This window comes from Fringilla coelebs, assembly GCF_963513975.1.
Source record: "Fringilla coelebs genome assembly, chromosome: 3".
NCBI classification, from domain to species: Eukaryota; Metazoa; Chordata; class Aves; order Passeriformes; family Fringillidae; genus Fringilla; species Fringilla coelebs.
This window is the reverse complement of record NC_140030.1, coordinates 64,559,974-64,587,874: the sequence shown is the minus strand read 5'-3', so window position 1 is coordinate 64,587,874 and position 27,901 is coordinate 64,559,974. Positions and strand designations below refer to the sequence as shown.

General features: G+C 42.3%; 1 protein-coding gene across 1 annotated transcript; it reads right to left on the bottom strand.

Annotated features, from left to right (window-relative positions):
• Nucleotides 1–3,903: 3,903 nt before the first annotated feature.
• On the bottom strand, nt 3,904–14,379 carry PERP (p53 apoptosis effector related to PMP22; the record flags this gene model as incomplete). The annotated part of the gene is made up of 3 exons (XM_084201742.1): nt 3,904–6,305; nt 6,932–7,075; nt 14,169–14,379. The coding sequence occupies 3 exons, from the start codon at nt 14,377–14,379 to the stop codon at nt 6,070–6,072; spliced, it is 591 nt and encodes a 196-aa protein (XP_084057868.1). The 3' UTR covers nt 3,904–6,069.
• Between the last annotated feature and the right edge of the window lie 13,522 nt (nt 14,380–27,901).

The window sequence follows — 27,901 nt, the reverse complement described above, 5'->3', positions numbered from 1 at the left end:
TACAAATCGATAAGTGTTAACACCTGAGATGCAAACATGGGGTGGCATCCAGGACTGTAACTTATGTGAGCAATTCAAGACTGTATTGGGAAAACAGAAATAAGGAAAACACGAGATTAGGAAAGTACGAAGACTCTGTGTGCCTGAGCATGGATTTAATTGTCAGCCAGTTTTTGCTTAAGGACACGATAAATTATATATTGCGACAAGGTTTAATCCCCAGGAATTTCCTACAGAGGCTCTGTAGAAGTTTAATCAGTTCAGTCAACTCACCCTTCTCCAGGCAAAAGGCTGAAATCAAGGGTGTCCTGTAAAACAGCTACTCAGTTAGGAGCTGAGATGGCCTCTGGACACTTGTAACCATTGTGAGTGTCTGTGATTGTCTTTTCCTTGAGTGGCTGTCAGAAGCACAAGCTCTCTGGTGAGCACACAGAATCTTAGAATGAAAGAATCATAGCAAGTTGTGTACAGGGATTTTATGAACCCATGGGTAAGCAGTTAGAGTGGTACAGCACAGTCCTGTTCTACATATGTGATAATTTTACTTAAGCTACTTTCTTTGGGCTCCAGAACTTCTCTGTGGCATAGGTAAGATAACTAAATACTTGTCCTGTTGTATCATAACAGTAACTCCTTGTAAATCACAAAGCTCAGTTGCCTTAGGAGAGGAATAAAATCAGCTTCACTTAGGTAATTCCCTGGTGCCACAGCCTTGCTACTTACAGTTCTCTGTCAAAGAAATGGCTTTTATCTGCTCTGCCTTATGGGTCAGTTGGGAATAGCTACTTGTTTAAACACTCTGAGATTTACAGATAGGACATGCATGCTAAGCATGTCTTCAGGGGTTTCAGCCAGAAATATTCACTTGAGATTCTTCAGCCAAAAGAAGAATTTTGCTGAAACTAATGGGTTACATGGAAATGATGTCTTCAGTTTTAAACGTTTTATATGAAATTGATTTGACAAGTGGGCTGAAATTAAAACAGAAATATCCTAGCCACATTTTCAACTTATTGTCTTATTACCAAATGCCAATTATGATTTTCCTAAGTTTTGTTTTGTGAGTTGTTTTGTCTTTCTATTTCAAGTCAGAAGTTATTTTTCATGTATAAAAATTCACCTAAATTATTTTTTTTCATTATAAGTTCTGCTTATTTCTTGTTGTAAGGGATTGCATAAATGCTCTCCAAAAAGAGCTTAAAAATAGGCTATTTCCTGAAAGGGGACTTAGTGGCCACAGGTTAGCTCCTGCCCCAATCATATGCCTCCATGAGTATTCAGGACTGTGACCATGAAACCAGCTTACTTCAATCCATGATCATTTCCCACAGCAGCACACTGTAGGACAGGACTTGCCTGGCTTTTATGTTCTGTTTCATCTGAGTGCTCACTCCAGACCTTTCTGGGCCCTCTAAAACTCAGTGAACACTGATTTCCATTGTATCACTTTGAGTCTTAGCAAACTTTGATGCTTATAAAATATTCTATATTCAAAAAACTGTGAAAAATAGCATATATTGTCCCCATTCCCATGAATAAACAAAAAGCAGCAGCCATACCAACTCTTCTCATGATCAGTCCTGCAAAGATGGATCCGTGAGGAATATAATTAATTTCTCTGTATTAATTATATTATGTAATGTGTAGTTCTTATCACAAATTATTATTTATCTTGTTTATAGCTGTAATATTTATACTATAAAGCTCCAGGCATTTCTGTGTGTTCTTCTACAGTGTTTATTATAAATATAGCCTTATTAAGTTTATGCATTCAAAAATACCAATGAAAAAATCGTTTGGATTATTCTAACAATTCTCAAGTAATTAAAATGTAATTTGCATAGGCCAAATTTGAGGACATTGTATTTTTGCCTGGAATTTCTAGATGTCAGGCTTCATAGGTGGTGCAGCTTTGCCCACACCTTAGGACACCAGGGAATCCCAGACAAAAGGCTGCTTACTGTACCCCTGCAGACCTGCATCATGGAGTCATTGGAATTATCTCATAAATACCCAGCACATGTGCAGGAAATGGGATCTACACCTATAAACTGCTGCACCTGTGCAGTTTTACTGACATTTACCAGGTTCTGTGAACCCACTGCACATGGATTTCGCTACTTCTATACTGACGCCTGTTACATGAATCAAATTTAGAAACTCAGCAAACCTATCTGAAAAATGCATCCTCCAGATTTGATTAAACTTTATTCTGGTTGTGAGTATCATCTCCCAAGTCCATTTCAAAACCTGTGCAACTTCACCTACTGGCACAGATTAACCTGGTTTTTAGGGTGCCGTTCCATATTGCCAGGAACCCCCACTGCTCTGAGCTGTGGGACCAGTGCTTCAGCTCTCAAATGTCGTGCATCTCCTGAAGCATTCTGGTTTCCATAGATATGTGTGCTCGGTTCATCATTAGTTTGTAACTGCTAAATGACCTCAGCAACTCTCTTTGTTTGTGTGTGTGTGTGCAACACTTTCTCGTAGTACGGGTTGTTTTTTGTTTCTGGAGTACTTATCACCATAACAATCCTCCCCCCTCCCAAATGATCTGTTACTACACTCCCTTGATTTATGTATGCATTCTACATCCAAAAGCTTTTGTGTGCAGGATGTAAAGGTCAGGTGAATAATCTTTTAGAATTCTGTCTTGTCAATGAATTGTCTAAAAAATTAGTCACTTGTTACGTCAACTAAAAATACAAAATCCCAGCGGGGTGTGGCAGCTGTTTCCCATATCCATGAGATTTAAGCATTAATCATCCCATTCAGGTCAATTAATCTTCCCTAGCATTCAGTCATGCACATTTTTGCTTGCTCATAACTCCTCCTCAGACAAGGGCCAAGTGTGCTCAGATTCCCCTGAACTGCTCTCTCTTCTCACAAACTGAATTAGAAGGAGCAACCCTGCAGCCTGAAGCTCACTGGAGACATTCAGGTGATTTTAGTGAGAACAGATTTAGGCTGCAGCTTAATACAGACTGGCAGGTAAACAGGAGTACAAATTTTTCTCCTGTCGAAAGAAGGGCATTATAGAAACCCTGCAATTATCTTGAGAGCATTTAGGAAAATCTAAAAGGAACCAAAATATTTTTCCTATTTGTTTATGTAAAATTAGAAGTAATTAAAAATGGGGAGATGTGGAACCAAAACCCAAAAAGAAACACATGCAAGGCACGAGAATCCAGGGTAGTAAATTAATTTTAAAAGCAGGACATTTAGGGAAAAGGATGGACTAAAAAAAACATAAGCAGGAGAATGATGAACCTGTTTTTCCAGAAATAAGAAGCCACAGGCTGGAGTAAGACAGCAGTGACTGACTGATTTGCTCTCTTTAAAAAATGTCACTAGGACAGGGTTATAATATGGGCCGTGCATAAACTGAGGTTAGAAGTGGGAAGGTTTCTAATCATGGGAGAAATGCAGCCTTCCACTGAAAATAGCAGCAAGTACACCCCCTTTTTTTCACTATTTAAATTTCTTGATCATTGTAGGAAAGGCACTTGCAACATTTTTGATAAAGAACAGACTTCCCACACGTGAGACCTCCTGTAGACTGTTGTGTATTTAAAATGTTTAGAGTTCCCCCTTGTCTGTGATGCACTTAAGAGGTTTTGGCCTAGGAAAGAACATTCAATACCTGGCACTTCAATGAAAGTGCGCAGACATGTTTTGCAGTGTATTCTGAAGCTTATTTTACTGGAAAATTAAGTTGCTGCCTCCTTGACATGAGATCTTTGACTTAATTTTATTAACCTGACACTTTAAGGATACTGATATTCAAGTTAAGAGAAGAAAAGAACAGCTTATTTGTCTGATTTTACGAAATTAATCCACGAACCACAAACACCACGAAGTTTCTACAATTGTCAGTTAAAACATTTTTAATTAAGCCACCACATTTGAAACAAGTGTTACATTAATATCACTTGAAAGTAATTAATAACTTTTTGCAATAGCTTTCTCTGGAACATTGAAGTTGTGTAACATGCTGGTTATGCTTCTACCCCTCCCAGTACATTCAGAGCCAAGTTTATTTTACATTAGTCTTCTTCTGACAAGTTATGCCAATGCTTATAAAAAATCATACAAAAGATTTAAATTATGCTAATCCTGATTACCATATTACCATACCATCTTCCCTGTCATTAGGAAAGGTGTCCACTTTCTCACACTTTCTTGTCCTTTTCAGCTGTAGTTGGGCAAGGGTTTTCCTGACTTGAGATTCTCTGCTGTGTTTTGAATTCACTAGAAGTAGGTACTAGCATTACTTATGATAAAGTCTACACAGTACTCCCCCCCAGCCAGTGCTCTACAGAAAAGGGGAAAAAATTTTTATAGGACGTTTGCCACAGAACTCTCTTATTTGGCAAGAATCATAAATACAATTGATTGTTTATGCCACAACTGAGCTCATAACACAATTCTGAAGTCGGCAGACATTTATGCTCTGTAAAGTTATAAAATGCAGGCCTAGAAGGGACCTTCAGGAATCACCTGGCCTCTCTAAAACAGGATCACATGCAACATATAGCATTATCAAATTGAAAAAGGTGTTACAAAATGGAAAGCTATACAAAATATAATACAAGTAATACAGGGCATTGCAAAAGATCAGTTGTAAATTACTTTAGCTTTACAGTCTGTTGGTTAATGCTTTCTAAGTTCTATTTTGTACATGTGCATGAATACACATACCCACACACTTACCCTCTCCTAAGTACGAGGTTCATGAGAGTAAGAAATAACACAGAGTAACATGCAGCATTTGCTTTCCACCCCACCTATATCCTCCTCAGTCTGTCTTTGCTAAAGCTACTTCCCCCATAGCTGGATGAGGAGATCACAAAATGAACTTTTTCCTTCTTCCCCAGCTGAACAAAGCCCTGACAAAGATTATAGACCATAATTAAATCTGCTGTAAGATGCTGCAGGTCCATAACCAACACAGACATGGCTACACCTCGCTGGAATACTTATTTGGAACTGCTGGCTACAGAAACACAAATGAGGAGCCAGCCAGATTACTCCAACACTGATGTCTGTATGAAGTTTACAGATGTAAATTGCTCACAGAACTGCCTTTCTATTTCTGCCTGTTACCCCTACTCACTCACAAAGCAGCCCAAGTTTGCTAAACTCTGAGGTACCTACAGTGTTAGAAACGTTTGGAGATTTTTAAACACCTTATGCTAAAATTTCCCTCCAAAGCACACTGCTAATTAAAACACTGCAACTTTACAAAGGTAGACTAGTAGAAAAGTTTATGTTTCTGCTCAAAGATACTTTCTAAATCAGCATCTCTCATATACCATGTAAAAATGTATCTAGTTTAGCATCTGAATCCGTTACAACACATATATGTGATTCCATCACAAGTCCTGCCGTGGCCACAAACCCACCAATGTTACATTAGCCACTCATGTTATACACACCAGCTCCATGCTTTGGAGGAGACCTTGTCCAACAGCACCAATTGGTGGAAAATAAATTCTAATTTTAGTTTCCCCTTAATTCAAATAGCTAGTAGTCAACAACAATCCAGTAACAGGAATGAGAAAAGATTTTTAGGCAGCAGATGACTGCAATAGTATCACAGAAGTTTCTTTCTTGGGACTGACTTTGACAGAACAAAAAGAATTCATTGGAAGGCTGTGTTTTTTCCTAGCTCCATTTAAAGCAGGTTTGTCAAAGGTGAAAAAAAACCAACCTATCTCACAGGATGCACTAATGGGTTGTTTAAAACCTATCCTTTTCCTTTCTACACTTGAAACACTATCATCTATATTAATAAGAAAATATTTGAATAAAATAAGGATGACTCAATTAATTGGGAGGGGAAGGAGCAAGTAAACCACCCAAACTGAATTGACATGAGAATATGGAAATAATACTTTGGGTAAAAGCTATTTGGATTAAGATGTCAATGTTTTTCCTAATTTATTGCCAGCCACAGTAAGAAATACACTGGCAAAATAAAGTTTTTTTAGTCTCCTACAATCACACCAAATGTACATCAGAGGTGCTCCTCTGTTTTGACAGTTGACTGTACTTGGACTTAATCTTTCAATTTAAGTATGGTGCTCTCTCTGGGGAGGAGTAGTAATAGGTAGGCTTAATATTTCCCAGGACTTCATCTTCCCAGTTGGGGAGGCAGCAGAAGAAGAAAGCACAACCTATTACAACAACAGTGCTGGCCCAGCCAAAACCATAGGCCCAGCTGAACATGTTATCTCCTGTCAGTGGAATGTCTTCTGTGAATTTCACTGGGTAAATGACCAAGCCAATGATCTGGAATGCAGCTAGAGAGAGAAAAGAAAGAAAACCAGGAGTAAGTTACAGTGAACATATTACGGTTCCCATTAAGAAAAGGTACCTGGAGATAAGTGCATACTTATGATATGTAAGGATTAACTTCAGACCTGCAATCAGATCTGCATTGTTATGGAGGTATGTGACTTCTGTCCCAGGCAGATCCCCACGCCCATGTGGCTGCTGTGGCACCTCAGCTGCCATTGCCAGGTTGCTAAGGCACATACCTGCATGCCATGACCAGCCCTGTCCCACAGCCAGCACTGGGAAACCCTGCTGAGCCAGTTACCTCCCAGAGCCCCGTTCCTCCTCCTCCCATCAGAAAGGTGGGAAGCACCCACAGCTCTCAAGTCTTAGCATGTCACATGCAGGGTCAAAGGTGTTGGGCATCCCCATGAATTGATTTTGGGATAGAGTGAGAACTGACAAAGGCCACTGGAGCTTCCCCACCCATTGTGCTTTCAGAGCGCAAGTCAGCCTTCCCTTGTTCCCCATGAAAATGAGTCATAAACCAGACAAAGACGGCTAATTTTGTAAGGGAGGATCCATCTAGCATGTTTTTCTGCTGATGCCTGTTTCACACCTAAAATAATTTTGTCTTTGTGCCCAGCCTTACCAACAACAAAGAGCAGGCCTCCAATTCCTCGCACAAAGTTGAAACGGAGGATCTCGATTGAGAACGCGATGACTGCAAGGGCGAAACAGATGACCAGGATCACAAAGCCAACGAGGTATGTGGCAGCTGCTGCTCTCCCCCACCCTGGTAGAGAAAACAAGAAAGGTATTACACACAGCAGTACTCTCCTGTAGGTCATTGCAGCTCTTTTGTTTTCTTTATTCATTTTTTATTGAAACCCTTTACTGTAAGAAGCATGACCTTATGTCAAAGCAATGCTGAATGCCTGCAAAGCACACAGCTGCAGAGCAATGGGGCATCATCACTGCTGGAGCAGTACAGGTATCCCTGCCTTCTAACTTGTCTTGCTGAAAAGGGGGATAGAGTGCAGCATAGAAGAGAGATAATACTTTCAGACTCTGTATCTGTAAGACACTCACAGATATCTGAGCAGATTGTCAGCAGTTGTGTGCCCTATGTCCTTTATCACTACAGCTCCAGTTCGATATTTACAAAAGCACTTCCATGCACAGGGAAGTGTGAAAGCAGACAAGAGGCTACCACCACAGGAGATAACTGCTGGGAAGTAATAGTGCTGTCTGCATAACACTTCTGTTTGTTTATGACAAGAATAGGGCATGTGGAGCAAAATAAGAGTGACCAAAAAGAAATAAACCTGCAATAGCTGAAAAGATGACAAAAAGAAAGTTCTTGAAAATAAGTATCTATTCACAGCTAAAATGTAGCAGGTAGAGGAGAAACAACAAAATCTGAGGTAGAAGTTGATGAATCCTCTTTGAATCATTACTTTGGCATTTGCTGGAACAGGGTGTATCAAGCTACTGCACGCTGGAGAAGCTCAGGCCTGAAGCAAGTGGCTGTATTCCAACGGAGCAGCACCAGCATCCAGAACTCACCTGGCACAGGCCAGGGCCAAGGCAGCAACAGCAGGAAAACCTCCTGGATAAACAGCCAGTGATTCTGCTTTGGCAGTAACACAGCTTTGTGAAAAGGCCCTCACACACCTTGTCCTCTTCAGAAACCAAGCAATTTAGGTGAGCTCAGTGCAAACAACTACAAGCAAAAGTGTTCCTGCCCTGAAGGCAGGATACCTGCCCACAAGGCCTAAACCATACTGGCTAGTGCTTTGTTTTCCAGTCAGCTGTCATCACAGTTCAATTCCCACATCTACATATTGTGGGTTTCTACTTTCACACACTCAGACAGAGGTAGGGCCAGATCCTGAGCTCCCTCTATTGTAGGAATAAAGAGGCCAGTGAGATCTAGGTCAGAACATTAAAAAAAAAAAAAAATCCCTTTCATCATAGCTGTCCATTCCAACACAGTTGAAGTGACTTTGGAGATGTCCTGCTTTCAATGTAGTCTCCATTCTTTCTCTGCAATTTTCTGTCTGAAAGCAAAACATTGTTTTACAGCTATTTTAATTAGAACTGTTTGAACTGGTTTCTTTATTTTTAATCCAACAGCAAAAGTAGAATACAGCAGTAAAATACATCAACCAAATCTCTGCCAAAACTTCCAATCAGCACCACTGTTACCTGAAGAAAATAAAACTGACATAGAAAAGATAAGGAAAAGTCTTTCTTTCTCCTTTCCCTTCCTGGAGCTACTCAAGACAGTCAAAACACCTCCAATTTCTTCTTCTTCATACCCCTTCCCTGAGGGAATGCTGAGGGGAAGAAGTGGGGAGGAGACTGACAAGTGTCTGGAGAGTAGAGCATCAGTGCTTTAATAAAACCTTTTCATACAAAATATTCTCTGTTACACCTAACACAGGTATTGAATATTGTCTTCACAATAGGATTTCTTTAGTGATAACTAATATAAAGGGATATGCAACCTTTAGACACCACCAGTCCAGGAAAACCCATTCAGACTAGATGATTTATGCAAGGTTTTATCAATATTTGCCCTATTAAGAAAAAAAAAGCATGACAAGAAAGAACGCTAAGTTACCACGTATATACCCTTTCAGATGCATTATTTATGCTGACAAGATGTAGGAAGACAAATCTGGCATCTGTTAGATAAAATTTAAGTTGTAAACTCAAATACACCTGCGCGTTAGACACCTTGAGGTTTAGTGCAACACAAACACAGCTGGAGGAGTACAAGGCAGAATGCCCACAGTGCTCTCTCTGCCATTTTCATATCATCTGTACTGTCTTTACAAGCATAATAAGCTTTTGGATACAGGTCAGCCCAGGCTCTGCTCACAGTCATTTATTTTCTCGTCTCTGGCAATAAGAAAATGACAACACATATAGCTGCAGGAGATATCTTGTCAGGAAGATTAATATCAAGCTCAGCTTTGCTTCAGGTCTTCAGAAACAAGGCAGCAGTAGGTACTACCATCATGAAACTCAGTGAGTTTTGTGCTCATGTGTGACAGAGCTCTGTGCCCAGGACCCAGGACCTTCTGCTCTTTCTTCAGCTGGATTATCTATCTTTTCCAACAGCACTTAGCAGCAGGTTGATGCTGACAAGACCTGATAAGATTCAGTCATAGGTGCTGCCCACAGCACTAGATGGGCACACTGTGGGCTGGATGAGTGTAGTCAGCCACTGGACTATCAGCCAGACACTTGATCCCCTGTGGGAATCACAGGACATACAGATAATTTTTGAGATTTCTCTTACATTGTGTATATATATAAATCTCTTAATAAGTGACTGATGGGAGAGATTGGGGTGCACCTTTCCCAAGCATAGGGTGCAGCCCTGGGATGTTCCTTATCCACATGACCTGTTGCCACCCCCACCGACCAGGAGAGTTTTCACCAGAGGGGCTGCTGCAGAGCCAAAACTGAAATTGCTGCTTCCCCATGAAGGATCTCCCTCATCCCCACACCTATCAAGTCAGGCTTTCCCAGCTCCTTTTCCTCCTAAAGGCTTCTGAGAGCTGACTGAGAGCCCTCAGGCACACAGCTCTGCCATCTTTCTGAAAGATCCTCCCCCTACAGCTCCCAGCTGCCAGGAGGGGAGAGATGCAGGTTTACCCTCTCACTGTTTGCTGCCATAAGAGCTGGAGACACCTGCTCACAGTCAGAGAATGACAGATTAGCCCCATTTTCTATCTGGTTTATGTTCAAAAGTACCTTGTAATCATAAGATATTTTGCCAGAATTTAAACTTTTCCATAAAAATAGAAAATTCACAGACCCATTCATTTGTCAGAGAGACTATTTCTTGTGCAAAATAAGCATAAATATGATGTATGTTTATGAAATCAACCAAGAACACCACAGTGATTTGGAGCCGCATAAATAGAAAAGCAGAAGAATTGGAGACCAGAAAAGCAGATAACTAGTTGGGGGTATTAGTGTTTCCAGGTCAGCTTGGCCTCAAAGAATAGTCAAGTTCTTTGCATCTAATCAGCTGAAAAGTATTTATCTATTAGGTGGTGTTGAAAGAACATTTACAAAACAACTGTTCTGAAGGTCTGTAATTATTAGGAAGGATTAAGAGTTTTATTACATAGCATTACATTACATTAATGATTACTATGGGAAGGAACTCAGCTGCAAATGTTATCATGCAAATAACTAGGAGGGGTCATGATTACTAAATGTTAATGATGAGCACCAGTAATATGATGAAATTAAAAGAAAGCAAGCAACAGTGCCTTAGCAGTTCCTAGTATTTCCTGACTTCATTTGGCCATGCCTCAGCCTTACCAGGGACGAGGTGGAATCTCTACAGGCTAAGATATTTAAATCTAGATTTCTCTTTAGAAATCAATAAAAGGGCTGTGAAAATAGTCTAGCAGGAAGATGAACTGCTACAGGATTTGAACTAACAAGACTCTTATATTTGTTCATTCACTTCCAGAAGCCAAAGCTAGTTTGTTAGCTCATGAATAAGTGGAAGCTTTTATCACAACCTGCAGAGACTGAGCATGTTTTTGCAATGTAGTTGTAATATTCTTATGTATGTAAATGGCAGTAGCAAAAGCCCATTACACAGAATGTCCAAAAATATCTGCCTTTTTTGACATCATAAAGGAGTGGTAGACTGCAAGCAAAAGAGCAGTGTCAGCACTACTTTCTTGCTCAGGTAATGTGCGAACTTCCATGGTAGCATGACTGGTGAGAGGAAGTTATGTGCATACCCACCATGAGCATAGAGGACCCCAGAATCCAAGGTTTGCTGGGAGGGCAAGTTGAAAATTAATACTGGGAATCACAATCTGTTTAGGCTTTAGGAGTGCAGGAAAAGCAATAACTATACTACCAAAATATTAAATGCAAGCCTTCTAGTATAAACTTGGCTTCAGTGGAGAGCTGAGGAGAGGCACAATCTTACACGTTTCCAGCTTTTAGTCTGGATTGTTAGCAGCAGAAGTGTGCCTGCTCAGGAGCCAGCAAAGTGCACTGGCAGAGACACCTGCCTCACATTTCACTGGGATCTTTTACCAGGAAGTTGCAGTAAGTGTTTTCTGGGTGTAGGCAGGGATGCCAACTGCTTCAACTTTCCCATCAGCATTTCCCAAGTGCCTGCACTTGCCTGACACTACACACGATGTTAGTTTGTCTTGAATGCATCCTGGTGTTTGTAAATCAGGCAAAAGTGTGCCTGAAAGGAGGTGTATTGAAAAGGTAAGTACGCACCTAGCATTCCTCCTTTATTTACCTGGCCCCTCACTGAAGTCTTCACATGCACTCAGTTTCGGCCATAATCTGTGGTATCAAAGTCCATGCCTCTAGGGATATAGGTACAGTGGCACAGCTCCAGTGAAACATGATTCACAGAGGCTGGGCTCTTTTTTTTTCTCTTTTTCTGGCACTTACTAAGAATCCAGAAAAATGTTTCCCTTTTTCTTTGTTGGCTGGTACGTACCAAATGAATACCAACTGGCTCTTAGTGTTAAGAAGGAGTTAACCTAATGAGGTTACCTTTGCTGCACATGTACACACCCATCTTTTACAGTGTTAATTCAAAGCAAAGTCACTGGGACCAGTCATTCAGAACCAGGAGGGCGCAGCCACCCATAAATATTGCTCCTAAACTTACAATCTCATCACTATAAAGACAATCATCCTTTCCAAGTTACACAGTGCAAATAATCTTTGTCATAGCTGATGGCTTGCTGATATGTTTTAAACACACAGTCAACAGTTAAATCCTGCAATGGTCCAGACTTAGTCATCTTGAGTCATATTCTAGTGCACTGCAGCACTTCTGCGTTGCAACATTTTGATAATACATGGACACTGCCAGCCAGGGCACTTCCCAGACACAAACTAGCACAGAACTCTAAACAAAATCCCCTCCCTGTCTCCCTACCACATGACATACTACTCTTCTTTTTCCCTTTCACTTTTTCCCTCTCATGTGGTATTTGCAAATGTGCATTAAGGAGCTATGCAGTTTAGGAGACACTCCTATTTGCAAGTCTTTGTTTGTCTTTTCCTGCCCCTTTCCCCTCATTTAAAATAAGTGACTCGCCTGCTTTGTTTCCACCTCTTCCTCATACACATGCCACAGGTCAATTAAGAATTTGTCTAATGGCACATTCTGTTAATGGAGGTCCACTCTGAAGTCTTCATTTCATCAGGAGAGGTGCAGGATGGTTAGTGCACAGCAATTATTGTATGCAAAACACAAGTTATGCATCTCAATTAGTTAACCTTTATTTTCCTGCCTCAGTGCTATAAATGCCTGTTAGGCATTTTTTCCTTTGTAAATGCCCTCACCTATTTTGACAGTAATTGCATTAGCATAGAAGAAAAGACAACAAAACAAATCAAACCTGAAGTCATGTGTTACATCCTGTCTCTAGATGCAAATACTATTTGAGTAGACTGTGGCATTGATGTTATGAAAATTTGAGAACAGGCAAATTCATATAAATAAGCCAAGGATTTAAATAAATTTTGGTTTAAATAAGCCAAGACTTAAACAAGTGAAGTCAAGGATGCTGTTCTTCTGTGTCAGCCTGTTAACTAGGAAAAAAAATGCAGAAAACTCCTTTTGTCCCACAATGCTGAGGGCTGACGCAAAGCACACACCCATCAGTACTCAGGGACGTCTGAAGCCGTGTCACTACAGGAGAAAACAAATTCCAGTGGCTGTACTGTATTAGCACTTTTTCCCTGTACAATGCAAATTTCAGCAACTCTTCTCTAGCTTTTCTTCTCTGTCTGATGGGGGAGATGGATATTTTCATCTTGATAGCCAGATTTCTTCTACCTGCAGTATGGCCCGAAGTCATCACCCAGCTGAGAAACAAAGCCACTTCTCTTACAGCGTATTCAGGATTTAGCTTGTGTATGAGTGTTGCAATGAAAAGCTTCTGGAAGTGAGTCTGCCGTGCTCAGGCAGCAAGGGATCTGTGCAGGGAAACAGTCCCAGCTCTCCCAGCTGAAACACACCCTTCCAGCCCCCCAGTCCCTAAAGAACCCTCATCCAAGATCTTAAGGCGGGTCTGCTTATTTGTCCAGAAATATTTTGTTTGAGGGAAAAGCAGATGTAATCAGACCCACGTGTCCTAGCAATAAAACAAAAAGTCCCCCAAAAGACCTAGAAACTGAGAGTGTGCAGTAAGAATGTTACAGTGGTGATGCCAGATACAGAAGCAGCTAAACAAGTTAAAACAGAGGCACGCTTATCCCTGATTTAGGCCCCAGTGCAACAGAGAGGTACAAAGGAAAGAGCATTTTTTTTCTGCCTGCGAACCCACATCAGACCATTTTAAGCTGCGGATCAGGAGGAATTTTAATCACTGCACTCCCTTGGCCAGGAGGGTTAAATTAAGGTGCTCTCTTCCCCCAAAGGGTCGGGGAAATACCATTTTACTACTGTCCAGGCGTGGTCCTGCATGGAGGTTTCCCCACTCGCCGTCTGACCAGGGAAGCCAGAGGCACAGGGAGGGAGCAGCCAGGTAAGGCTATGGCACTGCAGCCCGATGAGGGCTCAGGGGGAAGCAAACACACAGACTTGGAGCCAGTTGCTATCTTACTTTGGTTGTAAAATAACTTCAGAAAAACCCAAAATATCACCACCCCGGCTTCTCAGTGTTGTTCTGATTAAAAAAAAAAAATTTAAAAATATATATATCGCTCTGGACTAGTCTAGTCCTGCGTTTCGGAGCTGGTTTAAGCCCCGAAACAGCATGGATGCTCCGTTCCAGAAAGCGGCTGCTCCACAGCAGAGTTAGGGGAGGTCAATAGCCCTGCACCCCCTGCCCCGGTTCCTCGGCAGGCTCCTCACTCACCGTAGTCCATCAGGGACTCGCAGTTCCAGTTGAGGTCCTCCTCGCCCCGCGTGCAGCTCTCCCACAGCGACGCTTGCTGCACGTAGGGCTCCGACTCGGACTCCAGCCAGCCCCGGCCCGCCAGGGCGATGATGCCCATGATGATGGCCAGGCCCAGCAGCAGGGGCAGGAGCCACCTGCACCTCCAGCAGGCGAGGCCGCACACCACCATTGTGCCCGGCCGGCGGCGCGCCCAGCGAGCCCGGGCGTCGCGGGTGTGGTGCGGCGGGGACGCTCCGCCGGGACGGGAGACTGCGAGCGTGCCGGTCCGAGCGGGGTTTTAAGGCGCCGGGGAGGAGGGAGTCCCACCCACATTCCTCTGACTAAGCCTGCCGCCGCCGGCGGCCCCGACCGGTGGGGCCGGCGGAGAGCGCGGAGGGAGCGGGGCCCAGCCCGCACCGCTCGGCCCGGCCCTGCTCGGCTCGGCCCGCCCGGACCCCGGACCCACCCTCGCACTTCTCCTCTCGTTGTCCGCCACCCTCCCGCACCCGCTGCCGCTCCGCCGTCGTGGCACAGACACCGCAAAAAACGCAACCGCAGCGAAAAACCTTGCGGTTCTGGGGGTTCCAGGAGTCCTGCCTTCCTCGTGGGGGCTGGAGATCATCGTCCTCCTCTCTGATCACTGGATTGACCGACCAGCATTGCCCAGCATGGATAATACTGATGGGATTAGCCACTTCAGGTACCAAAATCTTGCAAAAAGTTGCTTTTACGATTGACAAAAAAAGAGACACCTTAAAGAAAGATGTCATTTGCGGATGGGACTATGACATTATTGACAAGGAAACCATCATTTGTTTCACATCAGGCTCAGCATTAAACAAATGCATGTTTCCTAAGGGCCATCTAATGAGCGTTTCATTGCACTTGCGCTCTGGCTTCCAAGCAGGCTGCTCTGGGCACTGGACAAAGCCCAGCAGTGGCACTCAGGACCCATAGGCTCTGATCCTTTCCCATTCCCCATCTGGAAATGCACCCCAAGATGCCAGATGACCAAAATGAATGTTTCCCCTTCCCATGGCATGAATGGACACCCAAAATTCTCGTCATAGGAGAAGCACTTCTCCGCAATATGATATCTACATATCCCATTGTGTCACTCTGTTGCCCATCATCAAATCAAACTCTTTGTCTGAGCAGACACGTGCCCATGACAGGACTAGAGGAATGTGTGTTTTGGGCACACAGCTCACACACATTTGATTGAGTCTTGGAGCAGCTTCCAGGCCTCAACAAAGAAGACATTAGGAAGACAAATCTCTGAGATCTGAAGGACTGAAAATAATAGTGGGTGAGGGGCATTACCTGTGCTCCATGGAGAATTACATGTGCTCCATGGGAGCATATGCGTTCTTGTTGGATGTATAAAATGGGATTTTGTCACACCTATGTTATTTATAATCAAACTGTGCCCAATGCCAATTCCTCAAAAGATATTCATGGGAGGTATCCTGTGAGGAGTGATGGGCAACCTCATCTAAGTACTGATTGCTGGCAAATATTCAGTAATGGATTGAGATGCTAAAACCAGAACAATAAGATGATATCTCTATAGACAAGTTGCAAAAATCTCAGGCAGGGTACCTCAAATCATGTGGAGTTTTACCAGTTCTCTCAACATCCTTTTGATGTTCATTCCCACTGTTCAGACTTCATTCCAAATTCATAATAAAGTAGAGCCATAAATAAAATTTGCCAGAACTGCATGCAAGCCTATGTCATCAGCACACAGGTTTTGCATACCGGAGAAGTAATGGCAGAACTGGGCACTATGATCCCCTCTTTTTGTCACTATAACAGAACTTCATTTGTGCAGTGCCAAGCAGTAATTTTCCAGCAGTCTCAAGTCACCTCAGAAGGAGATGCAGAAAGTATTTTCTTCAGAACTTCTGCAGAGAGTATTTTCTTCAGAAATTGAGTGCTGTTGGAAGAGAAGTGAGAGTAAATTTCATCCATTGATGAAATGTACCGCTTAGGAAAGTGCTGTCTTCCTTATAAGGTCAAAAGTAAGAGAGTTCCCCCAGTTCAGGCAGGAGTATAGAGCTGGCTCCAATTTTTAGTAATTGCATTACTTGTTTTCCCAAGGCTGTCCTACTCCTGGAGTGCCTCAGTGCCCAGATGCTACAGTGGTGTGATGAGAAGCTCTGAGGGCAGGCTCCAAACCTGCCTCTGGCATTAGTGGCTTGTGTTGCCTCTGGCCTATCCTCCTACTCCTAGTGACGCCATGAAGAAAGAAATGCCATCTTCTCTTTTCTCTTTAAATCCTTGCCTTTTCAACAACTAGGAAATCCAGCTGAAGTTAAAAGATAATACACCAAAGATTCCATTCTGTATGAGTGAAGGCCTATGACACAGTCAATGAAGTTGTCTGCCTTCAGTCCCAATGACACTCGGATTTATTAGCAAAGAGATCTAGCAAACTAACAAACCAGTGCCTCCTGCAGCAAAACAGGCAGCTCCAGCAACATATGCAGCTTTTCTCACCTCTGGGCTGTATAGCCCACATCTTCCAGAGACCAGATGGTAGGAGTCAGCTCTGTGGGGCTGCAATAATACACGCATGAAAAACAAGTAGTGCTGTGATTATGAGGAAAAGATGCCCTAATACATAACAAATCAAACAGGAGGTTTGCTTTCCTAAACACCAAACCAGCCTGAACGTAACTGGGCATTCTGGATCAAGCTGCACTGACAAATGTACATTATCTTCAGCTGTGAGCACAGCTACGTGTTCTATACTAATAAAAATAAGAACACTTTCCACAGTTTTATCTTTGGCCATGTTAAAATGCATCATAAGCTTCTTTCACCACCACTACCCTTACCTTTATTTATTTATTATGCAAATAATAAATTAATTTCATAATTTTTGTAGGCCTATAGAAATATTTTTTCTCTGGAGTGTAACAAGGGATATGCCTCGCTAGCAGGCAGTGCTTTACATGTAGTAAATCATTTACTGGTGCTGGCAATCATTCACCTAGCTATCAGAGAAAACCAAGTAGCACAGGGAGAAGGTCAGGGATCAGCTCCAGCCCAGACAGGTATGGCTGGGCTTGCATGGGCTTTGAAATACACCAGCAGGAATCTGCAGGCTGGTTGCCAAGAGTGCATTTGGGGTGAGGGGAGGAGAATGGGACACATAGTGGGTAGCACAGTGCCAAGGGCATCCCTCTGCTCTGCACAGTCCCCTCAGGGATTTGGTACTTTCCTTTATCCATTTTACATGGCTATTTTTTTCCAGCCTGTTTACCTCTCAGATAAAAAAAATAAATCAGAAAAGATACATCCACAGACTGAATATCTGTTGTAAATCCAATTCCTTTGTGATTCATGGGTGTTGTCCTTCAGCAGCGTCTTATGCTCACTTTCCTCCATGTCCAAGTGCCCCAATTCTACTTAATTTCTCTTCAGGCATCACAGCCACCTAATTAACATCACCTAAACAGGGTAGTCACTCAACCCATAAAACAGGATAGGCATGGGGTGTAATTTGTATAACCCACAACAACCACTCCATCAGTGTTTCCAGATCTAACTTCAATTTCCTCATGTGTGCTCAAAAGCTGCCATTATGTGAATTTATAAGAAAGCAATTTTTCTGGCCAGCTCTTGTTAGTAGCCCTTAACTGAACTCAGCTTACATTACAGACTGCTCTGGGGCTGGCATAGATGAAATAAGCTGGCTCTCTGCAATTGATGTGCTGTGGAGCCTACTTCAAAAGCCTTGTGTAAATACTAGGGCAACAGTTCAGCCTACAGAGGTGTGACTAACCCTTTCTCATTCCTGCAAGGGACAACTTGTGTGACTCCATCAGCCTGAGATGACCTAAAATCTTAGAAATAAAAGGGTACTAAAGAGTCTTCCTTCTGTGCATACAGTGCTTGTGGTTGCCATACAGTGGTAAAGGTGCACATGTGCTTGCCAACTCGTTTTCTACACTTAGGTTGTGCAAAGATCTCTCTATTTCCTGAAGTTGCACTGTGTGGAATTCTGCTTCTAGTGAAGGAAATGGTAGAACCCCAGGTGGCAGGGATTTTACCCCAAAGCTCTCTAAAGACCTCAGGCTCACTTGGATCATACCCACAGAATAATGAGGGTCTCCAGACAACTAAGTTCTATTGTTGCTGCAGCTTTTCCTCCTTTGCCTCATCCTCTCATTTGCATGTCCAAAATGTAAAAAAAGAAATCATCAAATAAAGAACTGTGTCATCCTTTATCTCCTTATTGATTTTGATTTTGTTCATAAGCCCTTTTCCAAGGTTGGAAACTGGCGATCTTCATGTGTGATGTTACAAAATGCTAACAATTGCCTGGCTAACACTGGAACTATTCCTGTAGGAATGGGAGCTTGGTGCAGTGCGAACTTTTTTTCCTGAAGTTGCTATTCACTTGAACCATCCCTCCAAGAAAACCCAAGGTACAGTGTGTACTTATGTTTGAGGGGCCATAGGGTTTTGCTGGCTTTTAACTTTGTTTTCTTTTAAGATAAACTTTGGTTTATTCAAGAACGGGAAAGATTTATTAATTCTTGCAGAGCAGTATGCTTGTGTTTCTTCCGACTTTTGTATTCACATCCGATAAATCAAGAGAAGATGTGTCTTGGAAAATGTCACATTTGTGCAATATCAGATGAAAAACTGGAAATCTTTCTTCACTTAAACCCCCTTCATACCTAATATTTCTCCTGCGCGGACATTGTTTTATTTTTTTATTTAAACACAGCGCCGCGCCTGTCTGGGGGCAGCGGGGCGGGGCCGGGGCCGGCAGCGCCTCTGCCGCCAGGGGGCAGGAGACACCTGGGGAAAGCTGGGATCGGGAATGGAATCCTGGGGCAGAGACAGCTGGGGAAAGCTGGGATCGGGATGGGATCCTGGGGCAGAGACACCCAGGGAAAGCTGGGATCGGGATGGGATCCTGGGGCAGAGACACCCAGGGAAAGCTGGGATCGGGAATGGGATCCTGGGGCAGAGACACCTGGGGAAAGCTGGGATCAGGAATGGGGTCCTGCGGCAGAGACACCTGGGGAAAGCTGGGATAGGGGATGTGATCCAGGCACGGCAGCCTCCCACCAAGATCCCCTGCCTGCAGAGGGGCTTTTCGTGTCCTCGGACACTCTGCACAGCACTCCGGAGCCTCCTGAGCAGCTTGGCCACCCTCAGGAGACTCCGGTGGGGCCCTTTCAGCCATGCTTATTTCTGCTCCTCTAGCAACAAGATAGGTGGTCTAGAAGGCCAATGGCATCCTGGCCTACATCAGGAATAATGTGGCCAGTAGGACCAGGGCAGGGATTGTCCCCTTCTACTCAGCATTGGTGAGGCCACGCTTCAAATCCTATGTTGAGTTCTGGGCCCCTCATTACAAGAAGGGCAGTGAGGTTGGTGAAGGGTTTGGAGCACAAGTCCTGTGAGGAGCAGCTGAGGGAGCTGGGACTGTTTAGCTGGAGAAAAGGAGGGTCAGGGGTGACCTTATTGCTCTGAAAGAAGAGTGTGGCCAGGTAGGGGTCAGCCTCTTCTCCCAGATATCAAGTGACAGAACAAGAGGAAAAGCCCTCAAGTTGCATCAGAGGAGGTTTAGATTGGCTATTAGGAAAAAATTCTTTATGGAAAGGGTTGTCAATCACGAGAACACGATGCCCAGGAAAATGGTTGAGTCACCAGCCATGGAGGTATTTAAAAGGTATGTAAATATGGCATTTGGGGAAATGGTTTGATGGTTGACTTGGCGGTGCTGGGTCAATGGATGGACTTAATGTTCATGCATGTCTTTTCCAACCAAAATGATTCTATGACTCTCTGGTTTTTAGGTGCTTATCTCCCCTGAAACTGCAGGCCAAGGACCTAAAGTGGAGTTACTCTCACTCAGATATTTCAGACTGAGGCTGCAGTGAAGATTGTCTCACCACTGATGATGAAGGGTCACCCAGGCCATGGAGTTAGCTTCCACCCAGACACCTGCACCACTGGTGTGTGCAAGGCAGAGCTAGCACCTGTATGCCTTCCAGTGCAAGTGGAAGGCCTTCCATCCATGGGCTTGAGCTCATTTAGGGAGATAGGAGCCCCTATACTGCTGTCCATTCTTAGCCCTGAAATTTTACATTTATACGCGTACACACACACACACAAATACACAGACCTGTGTATGTATGTGTATATTTTTATATATATATATGTATGTGTATGTGTGTATGTATGTATGTATGTATGTATATGTGTATACGTGTATATGTGTATATATGTATTTAACTTCCTATTTCTGAGAGTTTTTCATTCCAAAATCCCATGGAAAAACTGGCGTGATAGATATACAGTTTTTCTTTCCACCAACATTTGCATTTTTTTGCATCAATCTGTATTTCCTGTCTCTATTCCTCCTTCTTCTCCGTAAAAGCCACATGCATCTCAGAGCTGCCCACACGACATTGTAGAATCACCATTTTTGTGCTTTCCAGCCTCAGCACAGTTAGCTCTTGTGAAACAGCATCTTGGTTCCCAGGAGTGACATCAAGAGCTTTTTGGATAAACGTAATCACCACCTGCATGTCCAGAAGAAGACAGAGTACCTTTGATTGAACAGCTCCACATTAAAGTCTCTGCTTAGCTTTTATAAATGACTCACCCAATAGCTCTGTTCACTGAGGCCTGATTTCGGAGATAGAGTCTGGTCTTTAAACACATACTCAGATGAGGGATCACAACTCTAAATTAGCAGCACATGTGGACATGAGAGTGGATTAACACAGCATGCATGAACGTCAGTACTTTGAGTCATTATTTTCAGGGGCAAATCAGGGGTGCTGCTTCTGACGCAATTTCTCCCAAGCCTTGTTCCACCAGGAGCTGCTTCCGTGTTTCTCCCTGGCGATGACCCACTTTGTTCTATTATTAAGAAAAGCATAACCATATAAATAGTTATAAATTCTCAGTTTTCTCTGCCATTGTCCTGGACAGAGAGTAGAAACTTCCATCTATTCGTCCTGCTACAGACAACTCACCTTCTTCACACCAGGTTGATCACACTTGTGGGGTTTAGCTTCCCCTTGCAGAAAACATGCTGTACCTCTAATTTTAAAAGCATGTCTTTCTTAAGCTCCTTGCTGTGACAGACTGAGTTGAGTGCAGGAAGATGAAACAGGATTGTGCAGAACATGGTGTTGTATACGCCTAAAAATATGGGAGACGAAGTAATTTTAAAACTACTGTGTTAACACAGAGTTAACACATACATGACCAAGAGTAAGTATTGAGAGCAGTAAGAAATGGCTGGGAGATGGAAGAGAGAGAACAGGGAAATACTACTTGACCAGATTTGGGTATGATTGCATAGGAAGTGTGACAGCATCTACCTGTTTTCCTCAAGTGTTGGTGAGCTTATTTTGTAAGTTCAAAAGCTCAAAGCTTTTGTGCCTGCAGTAGCAAATACTGAGGTACAAACATTGCACCCATGTAGAAAAGAGTGGAGATGAGGGATTTAGTTTAAATGCTGTAATTGATAAAAAGTAAGCACTGAAGATATGTGCTTACATAGAAAGAGAGGAATGGGAGGCAGGGGAAAAATACCCTTGTCTTTTTGCTCCTCTCTCTCATTTACACATCATACAGTAGATAGCAATTACAGTGAAATATAGTCTCTGGTATAAGCATGATCTGTTGGAAAAGTGAGACCACAAGAGACTTTAATTGATCACTCAATAACAGATGGGGTTATAAAACCTGGGACAATAAGGAATATTTGTGAAACAAATGAAAGATCAATTCCCCTTCTGTTGCACAAGCAAGAAAACAGGCAAGTGGTAAAGAACAATCTAAAAGGCAAAATGATGAGGAAAAGAACATATGGCAAAGACGGAAACTGCTAAATACACACAGAGGAAAATGTATGTTTTTAAACTCGCTTTACAGCGTGCCTCTTTCTAGTTTTTGCAGGCTTCTTTTGCTACCATTTGTGAAGAAATAATTACTTGGATCTCAGTAGTACAAAGCATGAAGAAACTAGGTACAAAATATAGGTTCAATAAAAGTTTAAAGCACAATAGGCAGAAGAAAAAGAAAAGGAGTCTTTATCACAGGAGGTCTGAATGAAAATGCTATTAAGATTTTTTCTCCCACACACACTATTGTAAAGGAGATTATGCCATGTTTAGAGAGTGAATGCAATTAGAAATGGGACAGGAATCAGCCCTGTGCAGCCACAGGCACTATACTTCTTAGTGCAGTATCTAAACAGCAACTCCAAGTGTATCCCGTACTCCATTCTCCTGAGAATAGAAGCACATTGGACATGGGAAGCATTGATAAACTACTCACAGTCTGTTTGTACAGTCTGATGAAGGCCAGGAGGAGGCCAGCATGTGAAATGAATGACCAGTGCAGAAATTCAGCCTAAGAGGGCAGCTCCAAGGACAGCCAGAGCTTGCTCACTCCCTGTGGGACATGCAGGACTGCATATGGTTGGCACTTCAGCAGCCCCAAATGATCTTCAGTTTCTGGGTGAGACAGATGTGAGGATGAGAGGTACCCAGATCAGTGCTTGCTGCCATCCCCAGCTTGGCACGTTCAGACCACCCTGGATATGTGCAGTCATCCACATCCAGCAGTGACCACTCCAGGGACCCTCTGTGAGAAGTTCATTCCAGACTCAGCACTGAGCAGCCTGACTCCCACTGTGAGCAGGAAGGCTGCCTTTAAACATGTGCTGGAACTGCAGATTTCAGGGAGAACACCAGACCTTCTTGTTCCCTCAGTCTGTGCCCACCTCTTTGCTAGAAAGGTCCCACAGAGTTCACTAGGACTGTTCTATATTTAAAAGAAAGACCTGCCAGCTAGCTGCTGGTTGCAGGGGTGGCAAGGCTGTGGCTCATACATGGGCACTGCCCACTCATGCAGTGGGATATGCAGCAGAGATGTATAAACCCTCTCTGGGCCCATAGCTGGATCTAGCCTTGTGCAATTCTTTGCAAGATCAAAAGTACAACTGAACAGAAGCGAGGTCAAAATCCTGAATTTAGAAGTAGCACCTTTTATTTTTATGTTTCTATGTTTGTTCTAAACAAGTATTTCTTTTCCTTTATGCTGCATTTTCTTTTTCTCATGTTAGGAAAAGAAGAAAATGAAGTGGGGACACCCCTAAATATCTGTCCCTACAGCTCCATTTGAATACATCGCAGTGAATATTAGACTACATCACAGTGAGTAGTATCATTCATGGCAATATGAGACCCACAACATGGAGAGAACAGCAACACTGATGCTTATCACCTGGGCTACACTGCAGAAGAGTGTGAGCTGTATTCTCAGCAGAGCTTTTTCTGGGTTATGACTCATGCAGAGCCCTGTTTTTCTGCTGCTCTCCCACCTACTGAGACAAACAAGAGAGCTACAGTAAATAAATAAATAACCAGTTATTATTATCAACCAGAATTCAATACAGAAATTTAAGATACTGGTACACATCCTGCATGCAGGCACATCAGGATCCTGAATCCAACATCACACTTGTGCAATGACCTGTGCCTTGCCCCCTCCCACTCTGAAGCTTTTGTTGAAGCTCCCTTATTTCAGGCCTTCTTCTCATTTGCAGTCATTTACCTAAAAGAGTAGGCCAGCAAACAAGAGAGGTTTTCAAGGACTCTACAGCCAAGGAAGAGTAGGTGGAGAGGTTGGAAGGAAGAGATGAAAAAGCCAGAGGAGGTAAGCAGTAGGGTAATGCAGAAGCAAGTCTGGGCAGTGGGTTAGAGCTTGCTGACAGCAGCTTTGCCACCCTGTTAAAGACCTTTATAATGATGTAGGCAGGGCTTGTGACTTTAGGGTTTCAGTTTTCTCTTTTTTAAGGATGGGTATGTTCATGTGCCAGATGGAAGATACAATAGTGAACCAGCATTTATCCAAGTTTAGTGGAGAGCCCTCTTCTTCATATCCACCATAGCAAAGTTGAGCCTGAGATATTTCAGAAGCTGAACTTGGGGTACCAGCAATATTTTACCATCCAATGACCTTTGACAAAGTGAATTAACATAGGAGGCATCTGCATATCTGGATGGAAGGGGATATGTGCTCCACGAGCCTCCTTTGTCTATACTGTTTCATCTTTTTGCCAGCTTAATGAAGGGGCAAAATCTTGACATAATTGTAAACTCTTGACTACCTGGAAGTAGGGACTGTCTTTATAAGGTTCACCAAAATAAAGGACACCAGCATCTGTTTCAGATAGCTGTGCACAACCAGACTTGAAATAGTAATAATAATACAAGTATGACACATTAGGATAAAATCAGAATGCACAGCCAAGTAAGTGACTTAATCTTCTACGAAGATGCTTTTATTTGGAATCCTTTAAAAAACCACAATAAATTCATTCTTTTGGCCAAACTGGCATAAGCACCTTAAAATATGGCAACATGTTTCCAGTTTCCTGCATGTTAGGCTTTGGGGCTCATCTTTTTGAAATACTTAGCAGTTTTCTCCCATCCAGTCATTTTCTTTTTCTTTTTTTTTTTCTTTTTTTTTTTTCTTTTTGCGGGGGAGGAAGGTTTTTTTGGTGTGCTAATACTTCAATGGTGAAGCTCTTCCCTCAGGCTGGTTTTATTTTGTGGACATCTGAAACATTTGGGATCAGATTACATACTGGCAAGTAGGACAATGGCATTGCTGTAATGAGCTGGAGGCTAATTTATAGGCTTTGCAGATGTGAATGCATTACCATGCAAATCATGAGCAGCTCCTACCTATAAATAAAATAACTTACCTTGCCAAGGATGGCTGTCCCAAAAATATAATGAGTATTATAAATTATAAGCAGGTGTCAGATTTCCACTTCCTTTGTATTCTTGTTTGTGCTTCTCTAAGGAAGCATTTAAAGATAAAATGTTCAATACAGTGTATGGCACAGGCAGTTACAATCTCTGCTGCCCAGTACTATTATCACCTTTTGCCAACTGCCACTCCTTCATTTGTTAGAAAAACAGCTAGTCAGACTTGTCAGCAGCTTTGAATAATATGTTCCTACATGGTAGTCATCTGGAAAGGAAGGATGAACTGTGCTGAATGCACTGAACTGTGGCTCAGAAGTTTTCTGTTCACAGCTCTGCCTCAGACCTGGTGTGCGGCCTCTTGGAAATCTGCAGTGGCCTTTTGGAAAAAAGCAGCGCTTTTCATAATTTCTTTAGCTAAGAAATAAGCAACATTGAAGTTTGTTTTACCTGTGTTTCCTTTTCAAATATTGTTTCGGGGTAAAGCCTGTCTTTGCTGTCTCTCTGTGCAAGGGTGTTTGTTTGGCACACACTGGGCACACCTGGCAGCAGAAATAACCACAGAAATAATTTCTGAAGTTACAGCTTCAGAAGACACTTAGGAATTAGCTCAAATCCAATGGGTGCAAAAATCTAAGGTATTTTGTTTGCTTCTTTTGTTTGTTTGTTTTTTGAAACTTGAAGAGAACTTAATGAGACTGCACTTAATCATGTGACTTGCTTATTCAAGTCATGAACTCATGCAGAACTGATGTCTCTATGATTTTGCTAGCTTCCTGCCGCTCCCTACTTCCCTAAAACACCTTTTAATGACAGAAGATCGGAAACAGCAAAACTGAAGAATTCCTACAAGTTTCACCAAAAAACACTGCCTTGTGGAGGAGAGAATCCCAAAGTATTGCTTTCCTTCCCTAAAGGAGAAGTTCTACAGTGAACTTAGAGAGAACATCAGAACTGTTAAATTTTGCTCCTAGTAGAGCTACTCATTTCTTCTTAAAATCATATTTTTGAAGTTGATTCCAGTGGAAGAAGTATCTTTCTCAAAGTGGAATAGGCTGGCTGGAAACAAGGCTCACTGACAGCTTTGCTTATTTTATGGACATATTAGACCAAGCCAAGCGTTTGCTTTCTGCTCTGCCACCAATTGTAAATGGAAAAATCTCACACCAACCAAACAAAAAGAACAAATCACAAGAACATCAAGGAGATAAAAGTGATTTAACTGGCTGTATGTTCTCCACCAACAATGCAGCTTGCACTGAAGATGCTCTTTCTCATGATTCTGACACAAATCACAAGGCAAAGAGTTCACACACAACACAGTAAGTTTTCTGCTGAGCTGGAATTTTCTTGAACTAGACCTGACTCCACTAGAGTGTTCAAATGTATTTATATGAAATTATGTGAGTTTATATAAAGAGTGGCCTTAATAGCTTTTTATATTGTTGGCATCTCAGGCAGTAAGGCACAGTGGGGTGTGCCCACAGCTTTACAAACTCTACAGTGGCTAACTGCAATTTGCAGGAAGAGACTTTATGAAGCAAGCAAGAAAGGAAAATTACAGGAATTGCTGCTGCCTCCTCAGAGAGTGTATGTACATACACTGAAGCATCCAACAACTGCATGGAATATGTGAGGTATGTTAACTTGTGTATTGGGAAGGGTTATGGTAGCCACAGGTTTTGCTTCCAGTTCTGAAGTGAAAGCCTTTCCCTATAGTGCTGGTAGGAAGATGTGTCCTCATTCCATGGCCAATAACAGTAAATTAGCAAAAAATATCTTGCACAAGACTGAATGGAAACAAATGAAATTTGGGAGTTTAGTTTTAAAAAATATTTATATTTCATATACTTTGTACTTATAAATCATGGCTAAAGCAACATGACTAAATCCTCTTATTCTGATACCTACATCACTATTCTTTAATGGGTCAATGGTGATCTGTTCTTCTGCACCATAAAGATCAGCTTACCCTTGGCATGGGAAACAACTGGATTAATTTTTTCCCAAATGAAGAAATTATTCAAAGCAGCCCCTTTGGTATTTAAGTTTTAAGAAGATAATGTTTTCAACTTCCACAAAGATCAGAAAAGGCACAGTAAATGAAATGAACACTTTTCTCATTACTAATTACATGTAACTACATAAAATCAATATTGTATCTGTAATAATATGTCATTTATAAAGTTGGCTGGCATCATAGGTGGCACTACCTCAAGGTTACCTGGCAACTGCCACAGTACAATCTCATTCTCACCCACTTTATCAAATACTAACTGGGGCTGAAATCTTCCATCTGGATGGGTGCAGGGGTGATTGCCTTGCATTTCAATCAGATCAGTTTCACCATTTCTAGACAAAAGAGAGCAGATAATGTTTTGCCAATTTTAATACAATCTAATAACCTTTATTTGAGAAGATGTCCCTGTTTGTTGTCATGAAGAATTAAAGCAAAATGCAAGATTGGCTTATGTATCTGGCTTGTGCTTTTTGCTGCATGTCAAAAACTTGTCCAAATGTGTACAAATTTCAGCAGATCAGCTTACTCACATAAGGTGATTCATTTTTATCAGTTCTTACAGATCAAATGTGAGAGAGCACATTGCAAAACTAAAGGGCTATGGTAGAAAAGCTGCTCTCTTTTCAAATCAGCAAGACTCAAAATCACACAGTTCTGCTGGTTGCATTGTTTCAATAAAGCATGAGGGCAAAGAGCTGCACAGGACTAATCATGTACTAATGCAATCAGTGAGACTTCCAGTAGTATAGAAAGCAAGAGTACTGGTAGGCATATTTAAGATCAAATCATGAAAATCCATTTGTGCTGTATCCCTAAAAATAGTCTTTGTTCTTTAAAGGACCATCATTTTAATAATCTCCAAAAAATTTCAATCTTTTATTTTTCTTTTTGCTTGCCCCATAGTACACTGAGGATAGCAAGCAGTC